The sequence below is a fragment of the Ammospiza nelsoni genome, chromosome 5 (genome assembly GCF_027579445.1).
Source record: "Ammospiza nelsoni isolate bAmmNel1 chromosome 5, bAmmNel1.pri, whole genome shotgun sequence".
In the NCBI taxonomy this organism is placed as follows: domain Eukaryota; kingdom Metazoa; phylum Chordata; class Aves; order Passeriformes; family Passerellidae; genus Ammospiza; species Ammospiza nelsoni.
In genome coordinates, this window is record NC_080637.1 from 59,322,052 (window position 1) to 59,344,145 (window position 22,094).

The following is a 22,094-nucleotide window of genomic DNA, read 5'->3' on the forward strand; positions in this document are numbered from 1 at the left end:
TGGTAAGGTCAGTAATAAGCCACAATTTATTGCTGTATCTAAAGAAACATGCATTTTTCATGGTTCTATATAATTAAAAAAAATGTTTGACGCTTAGAATGCCTGTAGTAAATAACTCCAGTCTCAGTACCTTGTTACCCCAGAGAAGTCCATGTAGGTTTGCAGCAGCTGCAGTTCTGCCCCAGCTGGGTATCACACATCTCTTGATGCAAGCATGTCTTATTTTTCTGAGTGCTAAGATTTGTCTTCATCCCATGGACTGCATCTTCCTCAGGTGCAAAGCCAGCACTTTGTGCTCATCTTGCTGATGGGGTGAGGGGTGGGATATTCCCCCCTCCTACATGTGCCCAGAGGCCTGGCCATGGGATGGACAGTGGCTGCTCCCTTCCATCTCCAGACCTTTCTCTCTTAGAGGGGAAGGAGCTGAAAGAATTCCCTCTCTTCTCTTCCAGCCTTTTCCCCCACAGTTTCTCTCCTCTTCTGCTGCCGGAGAAAGAGGAGAGTGTAGGGCTGGGCCCAGTAGTGTTTAAAGCTCTGTTCCTGCAGAGGCCACAGCTTGCTGCTGATCTGCTGCCTCCCTTGCTGGTGAAGGCCCCCTGTCCTTCAGTATCAACCATGAATGTATTATCCTCACCCATGTAGCCCTCCAGCCCACCTTAGCATTGTTTCCATTGCCCTAGCACTGATGTCTTTGTCTTGTGAACTCTGTGCCCCAAGCACAGCTCAGCCCCTGCTTCACTGAGATTTTTTTGCCTTGGGTGATGCTGGAAGCTGCAGAGCACCAAGACTGAAACCATCTTTCTGCAGAAGATGGTGAGGAGGTGTCAGTTGTGCAAGAGGAGGATGGAGAGGACAACATCTCTACCCCTAAGAGCCATCTGTAGGCTTTCAGCAGAAAGGAATGAGCAGCAGAAGAGCTGTTTCCTCTGTCCTGGCTGCTAAATTGCTTCTGTGCTGAGGAGCAAAGCTGGCACAAGGGTAGGCAGGGCACAGGGCTCCCCAGCCAAGCAATTGGTGTGGGCAGCATAAGGTTCCTTAAAGCTGCCCTGTAGTGGTAGTTTGGGGATTTGTTTGCTTGCTACTCCCCAGTGCAGCATTCAGAAGAGAAAGGCCCTCTCTTGGAGCTGAGAGCACACAGCTTTTGTCCTTCATCTCTTGGCACTGGGACTTTGGTGTTGAAAAAGCAAGACAAAATCAACAGTGCTCCGCTCCCTGGCTGAAAATAAAAAGGAATAAAAAACTTTGCTTACGCCAGCATTACTGAAATCCCTGGAGCTGTGCTTTCCCTAGGGATTGGAGAAGCAATGTGGGGAAGAGAAGAAGCTGAGAGAAAGTGTGGAAAGGGCAGTGCTGGGAAAATGCCCTGTCTGTGTGTGCCTCTTCTTCACCCTAACATCAACAAGTGACTCTGGGGCTGGGCAGTCAGCACAGGCTGTGTCCCAGAGCAAGGAGAGGATGGTCCTGAGGGGATGAGGATGTGCATCCCCACAGAGCCACACTGCCTGGGCAGGAGGTATTCCATCTTTGTGCGGCCACGAGTGCCTTGCTCTGCAGGTCTGTGGCAGCTCTGGCTGGTGGTGGGATGGCACTCTGCGAACTAATGTGAAATTTGAAATCTGTGTCTTGAACCCACTTTGAGTATTTCAGGAGTGTCAAAGGTAGAATGTCCATTTTTAATAGTGATTAAAGTCCATGTACTGCCTAAAGCAGCGTGTCTGGATGTGGACTCTCTCAGATTCCAGTTGTGTTACCTAAACAAAGGCTGTTGGCAAAGCTCCAGTTTGAGTTATTGGCAAAGGGCTCCAGTTTAGGAGAAGATGAAGAGATCCACAAGTTTTTGAGGAGAAAAAGAGAAAATCCAAGGGAAAGTTAGTCTACAATTTATTGTTTTTCACTTTTCCCCTATTTTTTTCCTCATTAAAATTCAGTCCCATTTTATTACAATTCTATTTAAAAATTGATTCAATTACAATTTACAATTCTATTTTAAAAAATGATTCCTTAACCAAGTTGAATTTTACCCTGCATCATTCTTAAAGTGCCAGGAGAGTTGAGATGGTAAATTGTGTTGTGGCAGTGGTGCAGTGGTGGGACTGGCAGCCTCAAGTTCTCAGAGATCATGAATCTTTGAAAAACAAAAGTATCTTCACACACAAACATGTGCTTCAGATATCTCACTCTTGTTTTGCATATCACTCCTGAAAAGTAAATCTTAACACAGCAAATTCAGAGGCAGATAGAAGGGGAAAAATGCAATACATACGCAGATTTTCCATTTGTAACAGTTGATGCTGCAAAATTAAAAGGCATTGGATTTTTTGTTGTTTTCTGCAGACACTTATTAAAACACTGTTCAGGCTAAATGTATTTTATTTATTTATAGACTTTTTATGGGTGGTGCCCTCTACCTCAGCTTTGTGGAGTGTCAATTCTGAAAGTGTGCATCTGGAAACTCTTGGACATGAAGGTCCAAAATCTAGAGCCAAATCCTTTCAAATCTGGAGGTTGTGAATTTGACCTTTGGATGCAGCTCATTGAAAGAAAGTGGCACAAGCAATGAAAGGGGATCTAAATGTGGGTCAGTGCTCAGGACTAGGTGGGTTTTAAGGTATTTTTGAGAACTACCTTTTGGCCTGTCATCCAACAGTGCCCTTTTGTTTAGTAGCCTGTGTGGCCACAGTGTGTCAGTAACATATTGCTGGGGAATGTGAGGCATTTCCTTGCTTGAATTAGCAGTCTTGGAGTCCGGGATGAAAATCTCATTTGTTTTTCTAATCAGTGGGCCCAAGGAAAACAAGTGAGAAAATAATGTACTGATTCTCAGGCTTTCTGAGGTGAGAAGTTGAAGACTATTAAACAGTTAACCAGTAAAACAGGAACAGCTCGAAGTGGTCTGTGGGGGGTGGTTTTTGTTTTGGTTTGGTTTATTTTTTAACAAGGCTTCAGTTGACCTTGGATTGCTTGTGTGAAAGGAGTGAAAGTGAGTCTGAAGGGAGTGTGCAGACAGGTATTAACATCACCCAGCTGCTGTGCAGGTAAGGAGCTGCCTCCCTGTCACAGCACTCAGAGCCCACAAAACAACATCACCTGCCAGTGTAAAACCCAGGCTTCTAAATTTCCTTTCAATTGCAACAACAGCAACAAAAGAGCTGCTGGAGTAGGGTAGCAGAGATAAGCAACAGAAGTGATTTCAGTGCTGGAGACCCAAATAAAGGGTTTGTTTTGTAAGTGGATATGAATCTAAGCCATAAACTTTGACTCAGAGACTTTGGGTGTTTACATAAGCTGTTTGCTGTGTATGCATCTCTGTTAAAGGATCTCAAGGATGCTTATCTTGTCGAGGCTGAGCTTCTGATTTACGACCAGAGTGTTTAACAAGTGTTAAGGCAAAGTGCAGAATTCGACTCAGCTGGTTTGTAGTAAAATTGTGTGATTTGAGGTAAGTTTTTCTCAGGTATTTATATTTTGGAAAGACTTCTGTGTTTTGTGCTCTTAAAGTACTTTAAAGTAATTTCTACAGCTTGAAACCTTTTATCTCGACATGTTTTGCGTACTTATGGGATGGGCTTTTGTCACCAGTGTGCTTCCATTCATTTTTATCAGTTAGAGGAAATAAATGGCCTTTGTTGTATAATAAAGAAATAATGAAATTCAGGGAACAAAGAAAGGATCTAGACTTAGGGAACAAAGGGACATTTGTTGCTTTGTTTGTAGTCCTGCGTAATAGGAGAGCAGTATTGCTTTGATGTCATTGACTACAGCTCAGCAAATTCAAAAATAATTTTAGTTATAAAAATAAATAGACATAATCAGTTTAAACTAAGCCTTTGCCAACATTTGGGTTGTTTTTAATCCATAATAATGTTATGGATACACCTGGCTCCACATGATGACCTTGGGTAAGGGGGACAATGTCTGAATTACTTTGCTAAAAGCATATCTGGGACCTTGCTAGATTCCTATCCCTGCCTCAAACAAAGATATTTCTCTATATTATTCCCATTGAGGTATTTCCAGCATTTCCTAACTCGACTTTTAAAATTCAATTTTTTCTTTTCTTTCAAAACACCAGAGCAATGTTTTCAGCTAGCATCCATTTTCTTTTTTAGTTTCTTCTACCAGGCTTGGAAGGAATGAAATGGAGTCATCATTTACATTAGAAGAAATGTTAATGACTCGTAGTGTAAATTACCCAAATATATTCATTAGTAAACTGCTACTGACTGGTGGCACTGTAGTTAAGCATCTTCAAAACATCCCATGAGAAACTGTGCCAGGGATTTGGATTGAATTCATTTGAAACTGTTTGCAATTATGATTGAAATGTATTTTGTAAATAAGTCTCCATGTGTTTGTGTTTCTCTTCTGGCCTGCCAGAAAAAGCAGAAATAGATGTGTCTAAAATGGCATTTGTCTTCATGAAATAGAGCTTTATTTTGTAAAAGTTAATTGCTAAGGATGTGTTGTTTTAGTGTCGTGAGGCAAGAGAGATGAATTCAGAGGTTGCGTTAGACCTCTCATGCAGTCATCTGGCCCATGTAGCACTGAGAAGGCGGATGTGGATTTTGACAGCATTTAGGGTCTTACTTTTGCTGTGGAAGGGGTTCTTTCCCTCTGCTCTCCCCAGAAAAGATGATTGCAGCTTCTTAGCTTTTTAATTTCTTTTCGTGGTAGGCTGCTCTGGGGTGACAGCCAGTTCTTGGGGGTCCTCTTTTACTCTCAACAGCCCTCAGAAACAAGCCCTAATCAAAGGTTTTAATTTTTGTGTTTCAGAATTTCCTGACTTAAGGAGCGCTATGTGTGAATGGGAGAGCGTGTGAACTTAAGTCATCCATCTTACTGCATCATGTCATAAAAATAATCTGTAGCTGATGCTTTATTTCCCAACACTGAGCATGTGCAGCCCATGTGCACAAAGAGGAAGGCGAGTGGGACAAAAGGCCAGCCCTCCCTTCCTCAGAGCAGTGACATCCAGGGCACTGTGTGTCCTCTGGGTGACATCCAGGGCACCGTGTGTCCTCTGGGCCTCCCGACCTGCCAGCAGGCAGCTGATTCCCTTTGACTCTGAGAACCTCTGGGCTTTAAAGTGTGGTGTGTTTTGCAGGTGGAGATGCAGAATGAGAGCACCCCCAAAATAACAAAAAAATGGGCTCCAAGATGCTGGCCCTCGATGCCCCTGTGTGTGCCGTTTGATCTAGGAAGGAGGCAGCCTCTGGGTGGGAAAACTACCATTACCTACATATGTAAAATGCTTAAGCACTTTTTTTTTCCTTCTTTTTGAAGTCTGCCATCTTAATTAAATATCAGATTTTGAAATCCATATCCAGGCAGCTTTCCAGTTTGCATCCAGCAGAACTGCAGTTCCATTCACAGAGCCTCTTGTTGGGTTTTTATTCTCCAGCTTTCCTTGTGTTTATTTGCAGGGCAGCGTTTTGTTTTCTCTGTAAGCCGTTTGGAATACGTCTTCACCAGCACTGTAGCCAGAGGGTTTGTATGTCATTCAAAAATAAAAATAAAAAATCTCCACCTACTGAAAAGTGAACAGCACAGCCCTAGCAACCGGCTGGTGTGTTTGAACCAGAGGAAGGGACATTAAACAAGTAAGACCACATTATGTCTTCTCTGTTACAGCCAGGGATGAGGTAGAAATGCCAGCTAGAAATAAGATTAATCATAAATGATAGTGGAGAGAGCTGCATTTGTGTTTTATTTTTGGTTTTTTTTAATGGTGGCTTGTAAATACAGGCTTGACGAAGCGATCCTTGTTCTTGTCGGCATGAGCAGGGTATTCAGCTGGGAGCTCTAAAAGGGGGATGTGCCTCTGTACAAACAGCCCCCCACACCCCACCTGGCACTGGTTGTGCACACAGGAAGGTAAGTGTTGTCATTTTCTGGGAAAGCAAGAGAAAACTTATTTTAAATTGTCTGTCAGGCAGGGCACTGTCAGTACTTTCCTCTCAGGTGTGTTGTCAGTGACGTTATACCAGGGGTGGATTTCATGCATCTGCCTCTCTGTCTCCTGTGTGCACCTTGATACCTCATTTATCTGCCATGCCATAGATCAGTCTGTGTTAAAATTATGCTTTTTCCCCTTCCTACTTTTGTGGATGAAGGGAAGTTAAACTGCTTGTCATCATTAGCTATGCATTATTTTCCTAAGGAGCTCCACTGCACTCCTCCAGGATAGATTTTTTTTCATGTTACCTGTGTAGTCCTTAATCCCTGCCAAGAAAAAAACCCCAAAGCCTTGAGTTTTCTGTTAAGTTTTATTTGTATTAGACCAAAGCCATAAGGAAGAAAGAGTGGAGCATACATATTGGAAAAGCTCTGCTGCGTCAGTGGCCAGCTGAGGCTTTTCTCAAAGTTTGTGAAGTCAGAGGGTGCCCTTCAGGGGGCACAGGGATTAATCTGGTGTTTTATTGTTGTCCCCTTTCCTGTAGCCCACAGAGGGCTGTTGATTGCTGATTTGTGTATCTTTGGCTCCCTCTGCATCTCCCCTTTCCACCCCTTCCTCCTCGGGTTTGTTGTCTTTTCTGGTTCCATGCAGTTTGGTCCTTTGCTCCCCTGGTGTATGAGGTCCTCTTTGCCCTCTGCCCATCCCCTCCCTGCATGCTGGTGATAGCTGTGCAAAGACCAAAAATAATTCTATGCCTTTGCTAGGGAAGGATACTTCCAATATTATTTTTCTATCACAGTAATTTTACTTCCTGACTGCTGGATGTGCTGCAATGTGCTGGGAAGATGGCCAGAGCAGGATGTGCTGTTCCAGGCTAGTTTTCAATGGCCACTTTTAGGACCAAATAACCAGGGAAATGGGATTTTGTTTCGTCATCCCCAGCTGTTCAGCTTGGGGGCTTTTTGTTCTTTTTGATTTCACCTCTCCCAAGTTTCTCAGCTGTGGGCTTGGTCAGGCTGCTAACAGATGCTCTGCGAGTGGTGGAAGAGTTTTTGGAGGTCTGTGTGTTTGCAGGGTCTTGCTTCAGTAAGTTTTATCTTAAAATTTCTCCCTGCTGCTCTCAGCAGTGCACCTCCTTCAGGAGCAGCAGTGGAGGAAGCTCTGTGCAAACCAATGTGTCTTTCCTTGGAGGCAGAGGCAGGTAACCTGGAAGTCTCTTGGATGCTGTTGGTACCACTGTCTGCTCCCATTAGTAGGGCTGCCTTAGGGATTTCTGACAACCACGGACAAACCCCTTGTTTAGGAAAGCAAGGAGTGCTTTTGGCAAACATCAGGGGTGGTTGTACCTGGATGAAGTGCAAGGTTAGTGATTTTTCTGTGCCTATGAGCTATGGCTATATTGTGCAAGTAAAAAATTAGCAATTGTAGTTGTACAAATTAGCAGAACTTGTCCCCAGTTCATGCATTTCCTAGCCAGAAGGTGAGAATCAAGGGGTGTGCTGTGAACAAATATGGTCAGACTCTGTTCCTTTGTGTGTTTTTAGCCTACATAGACTTTTCCTACCAGCCTCCAGGACTGTGTTTAATGCTTGATCATGAGCTGCACTGAGCTCACTGATGCTGAGGTGGGAAGGCACCGCTGGAGATCTCCAGCCCAGCCCCTGCCCAAAGCAGGGATGTCCAGGACAAGGCTGTGCCATGTAGGGTCCAGTTGGGCTGCGAGACCCCAAGAGGGCAACCCTTTCTATTACTTGCTATCCTCATAGTAAAAATGCTTTTAAAAATGGTTTCTTTTTATTTAGGCTTTTTTTTTTCCTCTCCTATTTTTAATTCTAGGGTGAACTTCTCTGTGTTTTGACATGTGCTCATTTCCTCTTGCCACATCACTGGGCACCTCTGAGAGGAGCCTGGCTCTGTATTCTTCACCCGCCCCATGAGGTGTTTATGCACTTTGAAAAGCTCATGTGCACTTCTGATTGCCAAACATTGATTGGCTTCTGTGAGTTTGTGGTTGCTTTGTGCTGTTGGTCTTTTCCCACTTAGAGCTGTGAGGAATCAGTGTTTTGCCTGGGGCTGTGCAAGCCCCGGCTTTCTCTGTGTTCTTTGCCCTTGGAGGGAAATCCACAGCAGATTGTTCACACTCTGCCTTCATAGACTCCCATATTTGAGCAGGACCTGGTATCAGAGCCAGGAAATCTTAAGCAGATAAAAAAAGAGACTGTCTTCAGTGTTGGCCCAGTGAATGTGTGTGCAAAAGCTGCATTTTCTGCTCATTTTTATCAGATGTGGAGGCACCGAACCAGTTGTCTTGTAGGATCTGCATATTCTGGCAGGTCTTATACTGATTGAAGCTGAATGTTTGCGTTGTGTTTAAAACTGGGGGCTTCCTCCTTGAAGGCTGAAAGTCTTCAGTTACAATGCTACTGCAGTTTTTAAGATTTGCAACATCTTCACTTACACATATTTGACTGTTTAAAGTGCTCTTGGTTTTTCTGACTCTGACAACCACGTAATAAAACCAGGCATTTGCCAAAAGTGCAGCAGTCTTTGTGCTGTTGCTCAAAGGTTACCTTAGGGTTTGGACCTGCTTCATGTAACAAAAATGTTGTTGTGGAAGATGAAATGGTTGTTGGCATTTTAAGGATAACGTTTCAGCAAAGCTGGCTGGCAGCCTCCAATAAGAGCCATCTCCCAGCTGGGTCAGACCAATGAGGCGACTCCTAGGAGGAAAAAATCAGTTTATAATGAGGATTTTTGTTTAGATTTGTTTTTTAGTTGACTCTTTTCCAGGACTTATGCCAGAGATACCGTGAACGACTTTCTTAATTGCTCATGTTGGGGCAAATGTCAGCAGTGGCGTGGCCTAATGCAAAAACCAAATGGCAGGGCATGCAAAGGTTAAAGCGAGTTTTCCTTCCTGGTGTTTGTTTAGCTTTGTTCCCTAGCTGTATTTATAGCAGAAGCAGTCTCATGTGTATCAGATTAAAGCCAAGGCAATCTGGGCTGTGTTGGTGGTTTCTGTGTCTGTTGTGATGGGCTGGAGAGTTTGGGAATGCCCCTGACCCTTGCAGCTCCACTTCAGCCAAGTTCCTAAGCACCTGCTTAAATTAACTGTAGCCCATCAGGATTTCTGGTTTACTAGCTCACCTACAGGCAGTATGTTGGGCAGGCTTGTTTTTCTAGCCTGCTGGAAAAATACTCCCTTGGGGACCACTTCTGGCTTGTAGAAGTTTGAGAGTGAGATCAGGTTGCATTGTTACGGTGTGAATCTCTAAACTCAGAGCAGGGATAGTCCATGCATGCACGCTACATCCAGTGGGTGATCTGTGGGCACCTGAGAGATCCTACCTGTAGGCACACAGTTCCATGCCAGGAACTTCTGGATTGTCAGACATACAGAAAACTCACACAAATGGTCAGACTTCTCTTTTTCTATTTCTTGGGGAGAAAATACAGACGCACATATGGTTTGTTGCTGAGTTGCAGCTTCCTTTTAGTGATAGAAGGCTGGTGTCTTCTCTGTGAGCTTCCTGGGAGTGCCATGTGGGATTTCTGAGGTGCTCTGTGGGATGCCCTGTGAGTGGCATGGACCTGTGGGCAGAGCAGGCCGTGGGTCACTAGAAACTGGGTCACCAGGTTGGTGCTTTGATCCCTCTAACTCAGTCCATGCCTCGTGGTGAATACCTCTGGGTTTCATTGTGGCCAGCAAATGATCCCAATCTTCTTTCTGATCTGACAACAGTGATGCCTGAATTCAGAGAACACACAGTGAAATTAAATTCTCTTTTGCAGATTAAATTACAGACTTGAGGCTTTGGAACAGCTCACAGCATCGACGTTTTACTGCTCCTTATGGTGTAGCTGGTGATTGTTCCTGAGAAGAGAGAAGATGATGAGTGATGCAAGTGACATGCTCGCTGCAGCCCTGGAGCAGATGGATGGCATTATAGCAGGTAAACACCTGGGGCGGGTGTTTATTTTGATTTTTTGGGTCCTTCTTTCTCCCACTGGAGGACAGAGTTCCAGACAGAGAAGGGAGTAAGCTGGGAATTGCTTTTGGTGCCTTCCATTCTAGCTTAGAGTTAACAAATAACCAGAGTGGAGGGATTGCACAGGCTCTCACAGGCTCCATGGGTTGGGTTTTCTCTTACCCTCTCTAAAGGGCTGCTGGAAATGGCTGAGTGATGCAGTGCAGCTCCTGCATAGAGCACCAGGAGAGTCAAAGACAATAGTGGCTACTCTGAACTTCCCTCAAGTCAGAAGAGTTTAATCATTATTTGAATTTTCTTTTTCTTTTTTTTTCTTCTCAAAATTGGAATGCTTTTGGTCCAAACTTTGGAACTGCCTTGAACATTAGAAATTTTTATAAGTACCTGTAAATTGTAAGTTGCCCAGGGAGAGGCATTACAAAGAATACAACCTCTGCTTTTAAGCTGAGTCTAGTGAGTTAGAAAATAATATAAATACCCAACACATAGGAGGGAAAGATCAAGAAGTCAACAGTCAAAAATGCCCTTGCAAGTGTAGCAACACAGTTATAAAATTTTTAGTAGTTCCACTTAAGCAATTTTCCTTAGGGAAAAAATAATCATGCAGTGTGTGCTTTGAACAATGACTCTTCTCTGCCTAAAGATATTAAGGACACATAGCAGGAACAAATGCAAAGGGGATTCAGTTTGATCATGATGATCTCTAAAAATACATGTAAGCTGTGACTTCAGTAATTTCCATAAGTAGACACTGGTATTTGGATCCAATCATGTATTTGTGTTTCCAGGAGCCCAAGTTGGTTATGGCAGGATGAGGTTTAATATAAAAACAAAATGTGATGTTGGAAGATTTAAGTCACCACAGACTTCATTTACCCCTGTCTGTGAATAGATCTATAAAGAAATGATTATAACAAAGGGATATCAGCTCGTGTACTGTTGAGGTTATTTTTCTCTTTATTGTTTTCAGTGGGAATTTAGCAGAATACTTGGATTTTTGTGGCTTGTCAGATGGGGTGAATGAAAGTTCATGGAAGTGCATATATGGCATATCCTTGTAGTTTCTGGAAGTTGACAGCACAAATGAAGGTCTGTCATGAACACGTCTCATTGTGCCGAGGTATTACAGGATTAAGGTCACAAATCAGTGTACTGGAATTACAGTTGGAATTAGCTAGGTTGATTTACATCAAGCTTAATCCTAAATTCATAGTTTCCTTTCTAACTTAATATATAGCAATTTCTAATGTAGGTCAAATATGTATCCTGTGAGTTTATGCAAATGAGAGTTTTTTCTCTTTATTAACATGCAAATGTCAGTGCTACTGTGTCAAATTGCTGGTTTTAAAATTTATCACCCGTGCAGAAGTGATTTGGTCTTTTAATTTATCTTCATCTTTTTTATTATTTTAAAAAATTTCCAGTGCCTTGGAGCAGCATAATGTATTCCTGCATGGAAAATGCAGGGCATGGTTTCCTCTGGACACCATCAGTGGAATGTGACTTGGATCATTCAGTGCCTGCAGAGTGACTCAAGGCATTGGCAGAGGATGTTCCATCCCTGGCAGCACCTTCTGCCTTGGGAATTCATCCTGGGGAGCAGGAGCCCAGCCCATGCCTCAGCCCCACGGGCAGATTGTGGCATTCCCATTCCCTGAGGACCAGCCCACCTTGTTCCTGCTGGAGCTTCCCTCCCCAAGCACCAGTGCTGAGTTGGTTGGGATAACCCCTGCCAGGAACAACCCCCACCCTTCCCCAGCCTCGGGGTGCGCCCAACCCTCGTGCCGTGCCTGACCCCGTGCGGTTTTGCTCCCTGCAGGTTCCAAGGCTCTGGAATACTCCAATGGCATCTTTGACTGCCAGTCCCCCACCTCCCCGTTCATGGGGGGCCTGCGGGCACTGCACCTCGTGGAGGACTTGCGGGGCTTGCTGGAGATGATGGAGGCGGACGAGAGGGAGGGGCTGCGCTGCCAGGTCCCGGACTCCACGGCCGAGGCTCTCATCGAATGGCTCCAAAGTCAAATGGTACAGTCTCACCTTGTTCTACCTCTGCCAGCCTCATTTTGGGTGCTGGGTAGACTGGCTCTGTTTCACACAGCTGTTTATAAAGCTTAGAGTGGGTATCAGGGAAGAGATTTTGTTTTGGAGATACTCCTGTGGAGTCTTGGAAAAGCTGTTACTCAAATGCCTTGTGCAGTGGGTTGGCGTTCGCTGTCTTTGATGTACCACTGTACCTCAATCTAGGGAACAAACAATACTTGGTAACTGCAGTTTCATCTCAGAGGACTGGGGAAAGACTTTTTTTAAGTATCAGGTGCTTAGGTGGGGGAAAAGAAGCTGTTGTGAATACTTTTCAGTTAAAAGCATTTTTGGCAGTGTTTTTTTTTCATGGGGATCAGTGTTATTACTGAGCTTCCTCACCTGATTTATAACATAAGGGAGTGGTGTAAGCTCTGCATCCCTTCAATCTGGATACCAAACCAAACTTCAATTTTCTGTGTTTGTGAATCAGCCAGTTTTTGTCACCTTACTTTAAAAATACGCAGAAATATAACTGGGAAGGGAGATCTTTCCCCAAGACTTAGTTTTCCCAAAAAAATGAACAATTATTCTAATGTAGTTTACCCAAGGACTGCCCTGGGAAATCAAATGTTGTGCTTACCAAAAGGTGAGTTAAACCAGCATCATTTTTGTAGAAGTTGCTCTGTTTGCCTCCAGATGCCCTGTGACTGGTGACTTCCAAGCAGAGCCAAGGAAGAGTCCTTATGCTCGTGGTGTGTGGCAGGGTTTGTGTTGCAGAGGTGCAGGTGTGTGCAGGTTTTGGGGAAGCTCCAGCAGTGGAAGTCAGGAGCTGCTCCCAGAGGCCACACTTTGGTTTTTCAGCCAGCTTCACTGCAACTGTCACAGTGACAGCAGTGGGTGGGCACTGCCACATATCCTGTCAAATCCATCCCACAGCCATGGCCAGGTCCTGCTGTGTCACACACTGGGTGTTGGCCAAGGTGACACCGTGCTGCTGAAATTGGGGTGCCAGCCCTGGTGGAGGCTGGGGCTGCTGCAGGACTGTGGTGGCTCTGTGTTCCTTGTGTTCTGTGTGCCACGCTGTGGGGACAGACAGCCACCATCACCTGCTCCCTTGCCAGGATGGGCACTGCACCCCCTGGGGAGGACTCAATCTCCCTGGAGTCATGGCTGATCTTGCAGAAAGCATTTTTATCTTGACAAATGGACTGATCTCAGTGCTCAGTCACAGCCCAGAGGACTGCCGGGTGCAGGGCCGTGTTTGCTGCGGCTGGCACTGGGCAACCCTTTGTACCATCTGCTGTCCTGGGGCCTGAGCACAGCAATGCAGGGACAGATGGGCACCTTGGACTTGCTTCTGTAGCCTTTGCAGAAAGATCTGAAGGAAGAGCCTTCTTTTTCCTTTTTTTAAATCTTTGCTTTGAACTACTCATTTGGAAATGCTTGAAACTTAATGAAGCACGTGGGAGCTCTCCCACTGCCTCCAGTGGGATTTGGATCTCGCCTCCACTGTCAAAGTGTGGCAGCCAACGCTGAGATCAGGAGGAGGAGACAGGAGTGACATTGAAGTCAGATCTTTAGAACAGGCAGAGTTCCTGCTAACATCAGCATTCCCTGCCTGTGTGACGTACAGCCCTGAACATCGCTGTAACTGCTCCCTGCTCTCAGTGGGCATCACAGGTTTCATGCAACTGTGGCCTTGATAAACAAAAAATATGCCAAATAAACAGTCTTGGAAACTGCACTCTCCCATGGTGTTCACAGTCATCTCTAGGCCATGTTTAGTGATGCTGATTCCCTGCAGGTTATTCTGGAGTAAAGGGGCCTGGCAGCATGGCTGAGGCTGCAGTGCCTACTGAGATTAATGAGGTGGAGACCAATCATTGTCCCTTGTGATGGCAGATGTGTGATTTAGGGGTGCCTGGCTGGTGGGGTCTGGAATGGGGCCCTTCAGACCTGCACGATGAGGATCACCTCATGGCAGTGAGACAGCAGTGGGTTTTTATTGCACCCATGGGCCCAGTGGGAGACAAAGGGCTCTGTTGTACCATTCAGTTTAGTGCCTCCCAACCACTGGAAAAGATGTGCAGGAGTTCTGAGTACCAAAGATTGCAGAAAATTGCTATTCCATCTATGCTTCAATTATTCCTTATTCTGCCTCAAATTATTAGCCTGTATTCTCTGTCATCCTTAAAGCCCCTTGTAGGAAAAACTTAACATTGCACTTACAGCATGCTACAGCCACAGAATTTGCAGGTGTCACCAGTCCCTGTCTGAGCAGGGAGGTGTCACATGAAATGCCTGGATGATTTGCAGGAGGGCTTTTTGCAGCTATGCTCCTCCTTAGAGAGGAAGGGCAGACACCTTCTTTGTTTGAAACTAGTTTAATCCTCCATGCATGAAGTTGCATCCCCTTGGATGCTGGAACTGGTGTTCCATGGTGGATGGTGGAACGTGTGGGGCTGTAAGCAAGCCTCTTGTGTCTCAGAGGAAAACAAAAATAGTGTTTGCAGGAGAAAAATCCTCCCCTGGCTCCTGCAGCCAAACCACTGATGCTCACATTAGCAAAAGGGCATGACAGCAGTTCCCCAAAGTTTCTGTAAAATAGGGCAGAGCATTCAGTCCTGCCATGCCAGAATGGGTTGCCATGTGTCCTTGATCCTCTCAGTGTGTGTGTGTGCAAAGACTCAAAAAAGGGCCGGTGGGTTGAAACACCTCGTGCTGCTTTTTGTTTTTTAACGGGTGCGTGCCAGATGGCCACGTGACACCAGAGCACACGTACAGTGCCCGGACATCTGGCACAGCTCTTCCAACAGAATCCATCATGTGGCCCCCAAGGGGAGCTGGTAAAAGTTGTACATGCGGCTCCCTGCTGCACAAAGAAGTCTGTTTTACTGTAACATGTCATTGCAGCTCACACTGATCTCTGCTGCTGAAACCCTGCTCAGTCTCCATGAATGTCATGGGTGAAAGTGCAAACCAGGCCGTTTGTTCCAAGTCTGGAAAGGGACTGAGACCTTTCTGAGCTCAAACATGTTTGGACTCCTTGCTTTCACTAGGAACCAGGCCTGAAATCCATGGCCAGATCATAACAATTCCAAAGTTCTGGAGTTTTTTCAGGATACTCGTGGTCAGCAGAAATATTTGGTGTATTTCAATGTGCACCTTAATAAGGCCTGTGCTGTACTCTTGTGAAAATGGAGCTTCTGGCTTCAGTACAGGCAGTGTGTGAGTAATCTCTAACATCAGCACCAGTAGCAAAACCATTTTAAACATAACTCCACATTTTCCAAGACCAAGGCAGCCTTGTTGTGTCCAGCTGGAAGCTGATAGATCCATCTCTTGAAGACTAGTTCTCGCAAACCTTGCTCCCAACCATGAGCATTGCTCCAGGTTTTTTTCAGTTGAAACAAACAAGAGACAGTTTTCCTTCTGGTTATTACTTTTCTGGAAAGTGGTTGGGGGATTTTTTGCATTTTTTTAAAAATACATCTTATGCAACTACTTTTCCAGAAAGAGGAAACCAACTGTGTCTTGTTAGAAAGAAGAGTGAAGGGTAGGAGTGGGTGGACAGTGCCTTCCCACAGCACAGAGCCATTTTCCCCATGCTTCTGATCTGAACTTGTGTATGTGGGTCCTGGTGTGTGCCTTCTCTTCTTTAAAGGATGTGCCCCTGAAGTGAAAGAGCCAGGTTAACATAATATTTTTTCTTTAAAACCCACAGCAAGTGCAGCTTTGGAAGTGACTTTGTGAATTTAAATATTATACAGCATATTTTAATAATTATTTTCAGTCCATAGGTGAATTTCTGAAATTGACTTTATGGTCAAGCAAAACTTTATGGCCTCCAAAGGTTTCTTGAATCATATAGAATCATTAAGGTTGGAAAAGACCTTTAAGATCATCATAAAGTCCAGCCACAGAACACTTTCAGCTCATCTGAGGATGATGGTTGAGCTGAGGTATCCATCATGGCTCATGCAATCCAATGTGTTGCTGCTGCCTCACAGACCAGCTTCAGATTTTGACATTTTTCCTTTAAGTTGGTTCTTCCAGAGAGTAGCTCGGAGTAATGAGAGTTAATATGAGGGGATTTTAGCTTTCAGAGAGGAATTTTCCTTGCTGGATAGATGTAGCTTTGTAATCTTGCAGAGATATGCTGACCTATTTGGACAAGAGTGATTCCCAAGTGGAAGAAGCAGTTTGGTTAGCCAGAAATCATCTCTTATTCATGGGGAAAAAATAAATCCTGTCTTCAAACCCAAGTTTGTTGTTTGATTATCCTGGTGTGGGTGTGCAGTGCAGTCATTTTATTCAGCTTCTGTTTGTGTTGAGTTTGTGTATCAAAGGGTCCTATGCTAATGTGTGGCACCAGGGTGTTACCACCAAACATTTTGGGATCTCTCCTCGAGCTGCAGTATGAAAGGAGTCTTGTGATAGCGTGTCAGCCTGTCATCATCCACTCCCTGCTGGCAATGCACTTTGTCCCTGAGAGATTCACCTCCAAGGTTCTGGAAACACAGGACCCTGCTTCTTGCTAAAGGTGATCATCCAGATTGGTGTGTTTCTAACACTGGAAGGTAATGGTATGCCTTGCTGTCACATCTTCATGCATCGAGGATGAGTTCTTTGGCAGTTAGAACAACCCATCAAAAATCACCATTTCCCATCCAAAATGAATCAGTTTGGCTTAAAAAGCACAGCTTCTGCTTGTCCTTTGATCTTCTGATATCTCCTGAGTTATTCAGCATGCATGGTTTTGAGATTTTTCTCTATCAATAGTTGTTGCAGACGTTTCATTATAAAACTGGTTTTTGAGATAGTCACAGGACTCTCAGAGCTGGACTCTGTGGTCAAAATACTAAGAATTTGTCATGCTGCTGCTGGTAGTGGGTCAGTTGAAACCTGAACCCGAGGACAGAGCTTGGTTTTTATTGCTGCTTCTTACATCACTCTGAAGTATGACAAACTTGGGACAAGCCACTTGTGAGACCCGGCATGGCTGAGTCAACTTCTTCCATTTTTTCTTGGCGTCTACACGTGAATGAATGTCATGTGTTCCTGCAGCTTTTACAATTACTAGGAAAGCCCCTCCTGTTTACTTTGTGCTCAGGTGAAGGGGTGGGAATTGCTCTTTTCTCCTGTGCTCTTGGGTCGGATGCTTGCCGGGAGGGTCCGGAGGAGGGAGCTGCGCTGGTGACAAGAGCCAGGCTGGAGGTGGCCGGTGCCACCTGCGCGGGGCTGTCCTTGGGTCGGGTTTGTGCTGCTCCGCACCTCCCTGCCTGCATCCCCCTCCCGTGTGTGCCGGGCTGGAGGAGTTTCGTGCCGGGCTTTGATGTGTTAATTCCCCAGAGCTGCTCGCTCCGCTCCGCCTGAGGAGCGCTGCTGCTGCTGCTGCTTCCCACGTCTCCCCTCCGCTCGCCTCCATCCTCGGCTGGGCAAGGGGACCCGCTGTCACTTAACCCCGGCTCCGAGGAGCCCCGAGCCCTCGGCCTCGGCTTCTGCCGTCCGTGAATGCATGGAAGCAGTCATGACCAGCATGGAGTATAGCTGGGACATTCACGGGCACTGCGTCTGGCTAAATAAGGTAAGGAGATCTCTGCGTGTGCTGGCTCCTGTGATTCTCCCAGTGACAAGCCATAGCTGGGCAGCGCTGGGAATGAGCCTCTCATCCTTCTCCTGCTCCAGGCACCAGCTGGGCTGCTCCTGAGGAGACGGAATATTGTGGAAAGGTTGCAGCTTCCCTGCTCAGCAGCGTGTTATTTATGCTTACAAAATGTTTCAGGTAAATGCCTCAGAGTGAAGGGCTGTGAGCAGCTGCTTTTCTTTCAGAATTATACTTTTATTTTTTAAAAATATCATGTGGGGGGCTTTGAGTGGGTGTGTGGTTGTTTTTATTTTTCCCCTTCTTACTCTCTGGGGAGGAAGTAACCTGCAAAGTTTAGGACAAGCTTTGCAGTATTCTGCTGCTGAGGTATGTGGAAAAGGCTGCAAATACTCAGAGCAGGGAAGCGGGAAATGCAGGAGAGGCTGGTTTGGGAGGGCAGAGCTGGGCTCCCACATGAACTGGTTACACACCAGCTCAGACAGTACGGCCAGTATGAATTTGGGATGGGATTGATGCCGACAGAGAGTAAAGCTGTCACAGGTCTGTACCACAGGTAGTGGGTAGATGGCTTGGGAAACCAGGAGGATCTGCCCAAGGCACACCAATTGATGCTGAGGTAGCTGAAGCTGGAGGAACCCTCTTGCAAGGGGCTCTAGAGCTGAGGGAACAAGCAGAACAGCAGCAGCTTTGTTTAACTGAGCATAGGTAATGTGTATTGTAATGATCTGAACCACGTAAGCATGTTGATGAGCTCTAATTTAACTCCAGATGGTCAGGAAAGAGGTGTTGGGAAGGGCTCACTTGCCCAACTGTTGACTTGACTGTGGTGGTCAAAACAGTCAGTGCAATCTGCTGTGCAGGGAAATTATGCTGTGGAGTTGCAGCTCCTTCTATGCAAGCCAAACTGCACATACAGCAAGAGCAGTGTGATTTGTGCTGCTTATTTCATCTCCAAAGCAGGAGAGAAAATGAAGGAAAATGAGGGTATCAGCTGTGGTAAGCTAAAAATGAGGTTTATTTTTGAAAGGAGAATTCAGCAACTGAGAGGAAATGGATTTTTTTAATTTATTTTTTTATTATTAGTTTTAAACCAGCAGCCACTAGAAACGTTCCTGTGGTTTGGAATTCTAACTCAGTTCCAGGGAAAAGGGATTAAAGACTGAAGCCAGGCAAGCTGTGAAAGTTTGGTGATGCTTCTACTTGCTACAGGAATAATTCCCTCCAGAGCAGCGTGGATTTTTTACACTTAGATGATTACAGACAAAGCTTTACACACGTGTTTAACAGATTAGCAGTGGATTGATCTAGTAGAGTTTATAAGTGCACTGAGTCTGATCTTAAAAGGCATTTTAAGTAAATGCTTGACCTCAGACTTCTGTGAAGCCTCAGTGGCATTGTGACAACTGTTCTTTTGTTTTTAGGATTAAAATCAGCATTGGTAAATCTGCATTCTCTTCCCATATAATGTTTGCAGTTAATCACTAACATTGAAAACACAAACAAAATCTTAACCGAAGGTAGATTTTAAGTTACTGATGAAAAGAGCCTTCTTTGGGAAATGGAAAGCCTTTCTTACACAGCAGTAAAGTATGTTAATCCTTTATGATACCAATTTGATCCAGAACTACCAAGTGCCCTAAATATGCTTGCAGTTGCTGTTCAGTCAAATATTTGCTTTTCTTTTTTGCTTCTCTTACTGTTTTATTTCTTTTCTTCCCCCTCCAAAGAGGAGCTGTTGCTCTGCAGGGTAAGTGCTGGGCTCAGTTGTAGGGGAGGATGCAGATTCCCTGGTGGAGAAATGCTCCTGAGGGACACACTGAGTGTTGCTCACCCAGGTGTTGCACACACCAGGTCTCCTGGCATTTTTCAGACCTCTCAGCAGCCCATTCCTTCCCACTGGGGCTCCCTCCACCCCATCTCCTGGTGCACTACTTTCCTAAATCCAGTGTTTGAGCATATTCCCGCTCAATTTCTCTTCAGTCCTGCTCACTACCATTATTGCTCTGTTCTTCTCAGATGTTTCATCTCCCCTCTTCCTTCCTTATCTCTCTGGGAAGAGTATCATGACAGGAATCTGCTTTTTCCCTGTGAGGACAGTCCAGAGCAAAGATCTGTGAAGGTGTTGTGTGTCCAGTGCGTGCAGGTCCTGGGTCTGTGCACCACTGTAAGCAGTGCCCAGGCTGCTGCTCTTGGAAATAGCTGCCATAGTCTTTCTCTATCATCCATTCTCCAGCTATCATTGTTTTCTCCACTGAAACCAAAGTCAGGGGCTTTCTTGCCTTTTCTTACCTCAAATTAAGAGTCAGTCACAGGTATTATGTAGAAGTTACAACACTTCGGGCAAAAAGCAAACAATTCTTGTGTTGTATACAGAATGTTCTGGGTTTGGTATGCTACAGGAGGTCTGGTTTTACACAGATTTTAGAAAATATTACTGGCAATACCCAGAAGAGAGATCTTTGCACCCAGTACACACAGCTTGCAAAATCAAGACATCTCTGCAAGGTTTCTCCCAAAGAATAGATGAACTGCCCTAAGTGTTTGATGGGATGAGAGGAAAAGGCTTCAAGTTGTGCCAAGGTGGAGTTAGGTCAGATATTATTAAAAGTTTCTTTCCTGAAGGAGTTATTAAAAATTGGAACAGACTATCCAGGGATGTGGTGGAATCACCCTCCCTGGAGGGGTTTAAAAAATGTGTGGATATGGTATTTGAGAACATGGTTTAGTGGTGAACATGGTGGTGGTGCTGGGTTGATGGCTGGGTTTGATGATTTTAGAGGTATTTTCCAGCCCTAAGGAGTCTGTGATTCTATTAGCACTAATTTGTATTTTGTGGGAGAAGAGCCTTTTCACTTGTCCTGTTTGGGGTTCCCATCACCTTTCTCTAATGGCAGGGTGCAGCTGCAGCCTGAGCTCTCCCTCTCCCAACATTCCTGCTTTAAAGCCAAGGCTGGTGTGCTGAGCCAAACGGATTTTTCCTGAGAAATGTGAGCGGAGTTTAACAACAAAGGTGTCTTGGCAAGATGCTGTGCACAATGACTAACGTTCTGCTTTCACACCTCGTTGGTTTTCACAGACATTTTAATCGTGCTGTGAAACCAAGACCTCCCTCCTCCCATTTTCTTCCTGCAGTCTCTGGTTTTAGTTGATTTGTGCCTGGTTATGCTGACTGGAGCTATCGGGAGGGTCAGGTGTTGATGTGGTGGTTGGGAGGCAGGGAGTCAAATCTGTGCTTTGGCAAGGAATTCCATGTTAGCCCCAGCAGCATGGAGAAGTGTCTTTGCAGCTCTGCTGCCTGTAGAGAGGGATGGATACCACTCTCCCACATCAGACACGTGCACTGGACTGATAAATGTGTTGTGTATTACAAAATACAGATGCTGTTCTTATACAGGCTGAGTAAGTGCTTGAGATGTACTGGAGCTCTTAAAGGACAGGGGAGCTGCAGAGCAGCAAAAGTAGACAAAACCCTCAGTTCTGTTTTCACAAACAACTCAGGTCACAAAATCCAAAGCATAATCTACTGGTTGAACAGCTAAAAGGTTTGTTTAATTTTGAATTATTTCGCCTAAATTAGTGTTACAAAATGGAAGATCTCACTGATCTTGAATGGCACGAGCTAAATTCTGGTAGAGGTCGGGGTAAGATATGGCAAACTCAGAAATTTAGAGGAATTTTGCCCTGGGGTTTAGTGTCTGGGTAGTCAGGTGGGTATTGTGCTGCTAAATAATTTAGATTCAGGGTCATAAGTTAGATCATTGTGATGAGGTACTGGTACAAATTACTAGAGAGCATCCTTTCTTAGTCTGCTAGAGAAAATTTCAGGGGAGATTTTATGGTTACCAAGTGAAATTTCATGCTTGTGAGACACTTTTAGTACTGCTCAGTGATTTAAGACTTGCCAGGACACAGCCTGATTTCTCGAGAGCGCTGAGGTGAGGTCAGACACTTCTACCTTCTCCTGTTTGCTTTATGTCAGATCTTTAAGTGATGCTGGAGGGAGTTCTATGGTTTCAGGCTGAAGCAAGGCACTTTCTACCACCGCCCAAGGCCAGACATGTAATTGAGAAAAGGAGTTTTAGCCAGGAGGTTTCCTGAGGTATCCTCTGTAATCAGGGGAGATTCAAAGCAGGAGCTGGAAGCTTGGAGCTCCTGAGCAGCGGTGGCCTCTCAAGGCAGGGTTGTGCTGCAGGCTCACGGGAGCACAAGGATTGATCACACAATTGCTTTTCATCACATGTTCAGGAGGAAACCAGGGCCCCTCAACATTGTTGGGCGTCTCTGCTGAGCACCCTGGATTTCAGAGCAGCTTCTCAGACTCCTCTAAGCACTTTATTCCGTGATGGGAACAAGGCTGCCTTTTCTGAGCTGAGATCTGATTGTGGCCTGGATCGTGAAGTGCTTTGAGACAGCTTTGAATATGGATAGAACAAAATCCTTCCCACTGGTCAAGAGCATTGAAGTTATTATGGAGAAAGTTGCTGATTCCTCTGAACTCTCTGATAGCATTAACATGTATTCTTGTTTCTCTCTAGCCTCAGGCAGCTTTACAAAGAGATGTGTTTAGAGTGCAGACGTT

At 45.1% G+C, this 22,094-nt stretch overlaps 1 protein-coding gene across 7 annotated transcripts in view; it reads left to right on the forward strand.

Annotated features, from left to right (window-relative positions):
• The window catches only part of PPFIBP1 (PPFIA binding protein 1), a 102,126-nt gene that overhangs the window by 44,680 nt on the left and 35,352 nt on the right, over positions 1 to 22,094 (forward strand). For all 7 annotated transcript variants that reach the window (XM_059471515.1, XM_059471516.1, XM_059471520.1 and 4 more), the window contains exons 3-4: positions 9,689 to 9,849; positions 11,705 to 11,910. In XM_059471515.1, the coding sequence (XP_059327498.1) occupies positions 9,786 to 9,849; positions 11,705 to 11,910 (270 nt within the window). In that variant the 5' untranslated portion in view covers positions 9,689 to 9,785. The remainder of the gene's footprint in view (positions 1 to 9,688; positions 9,850 to 11,704; positions 11,911 to 22,094) is intronic.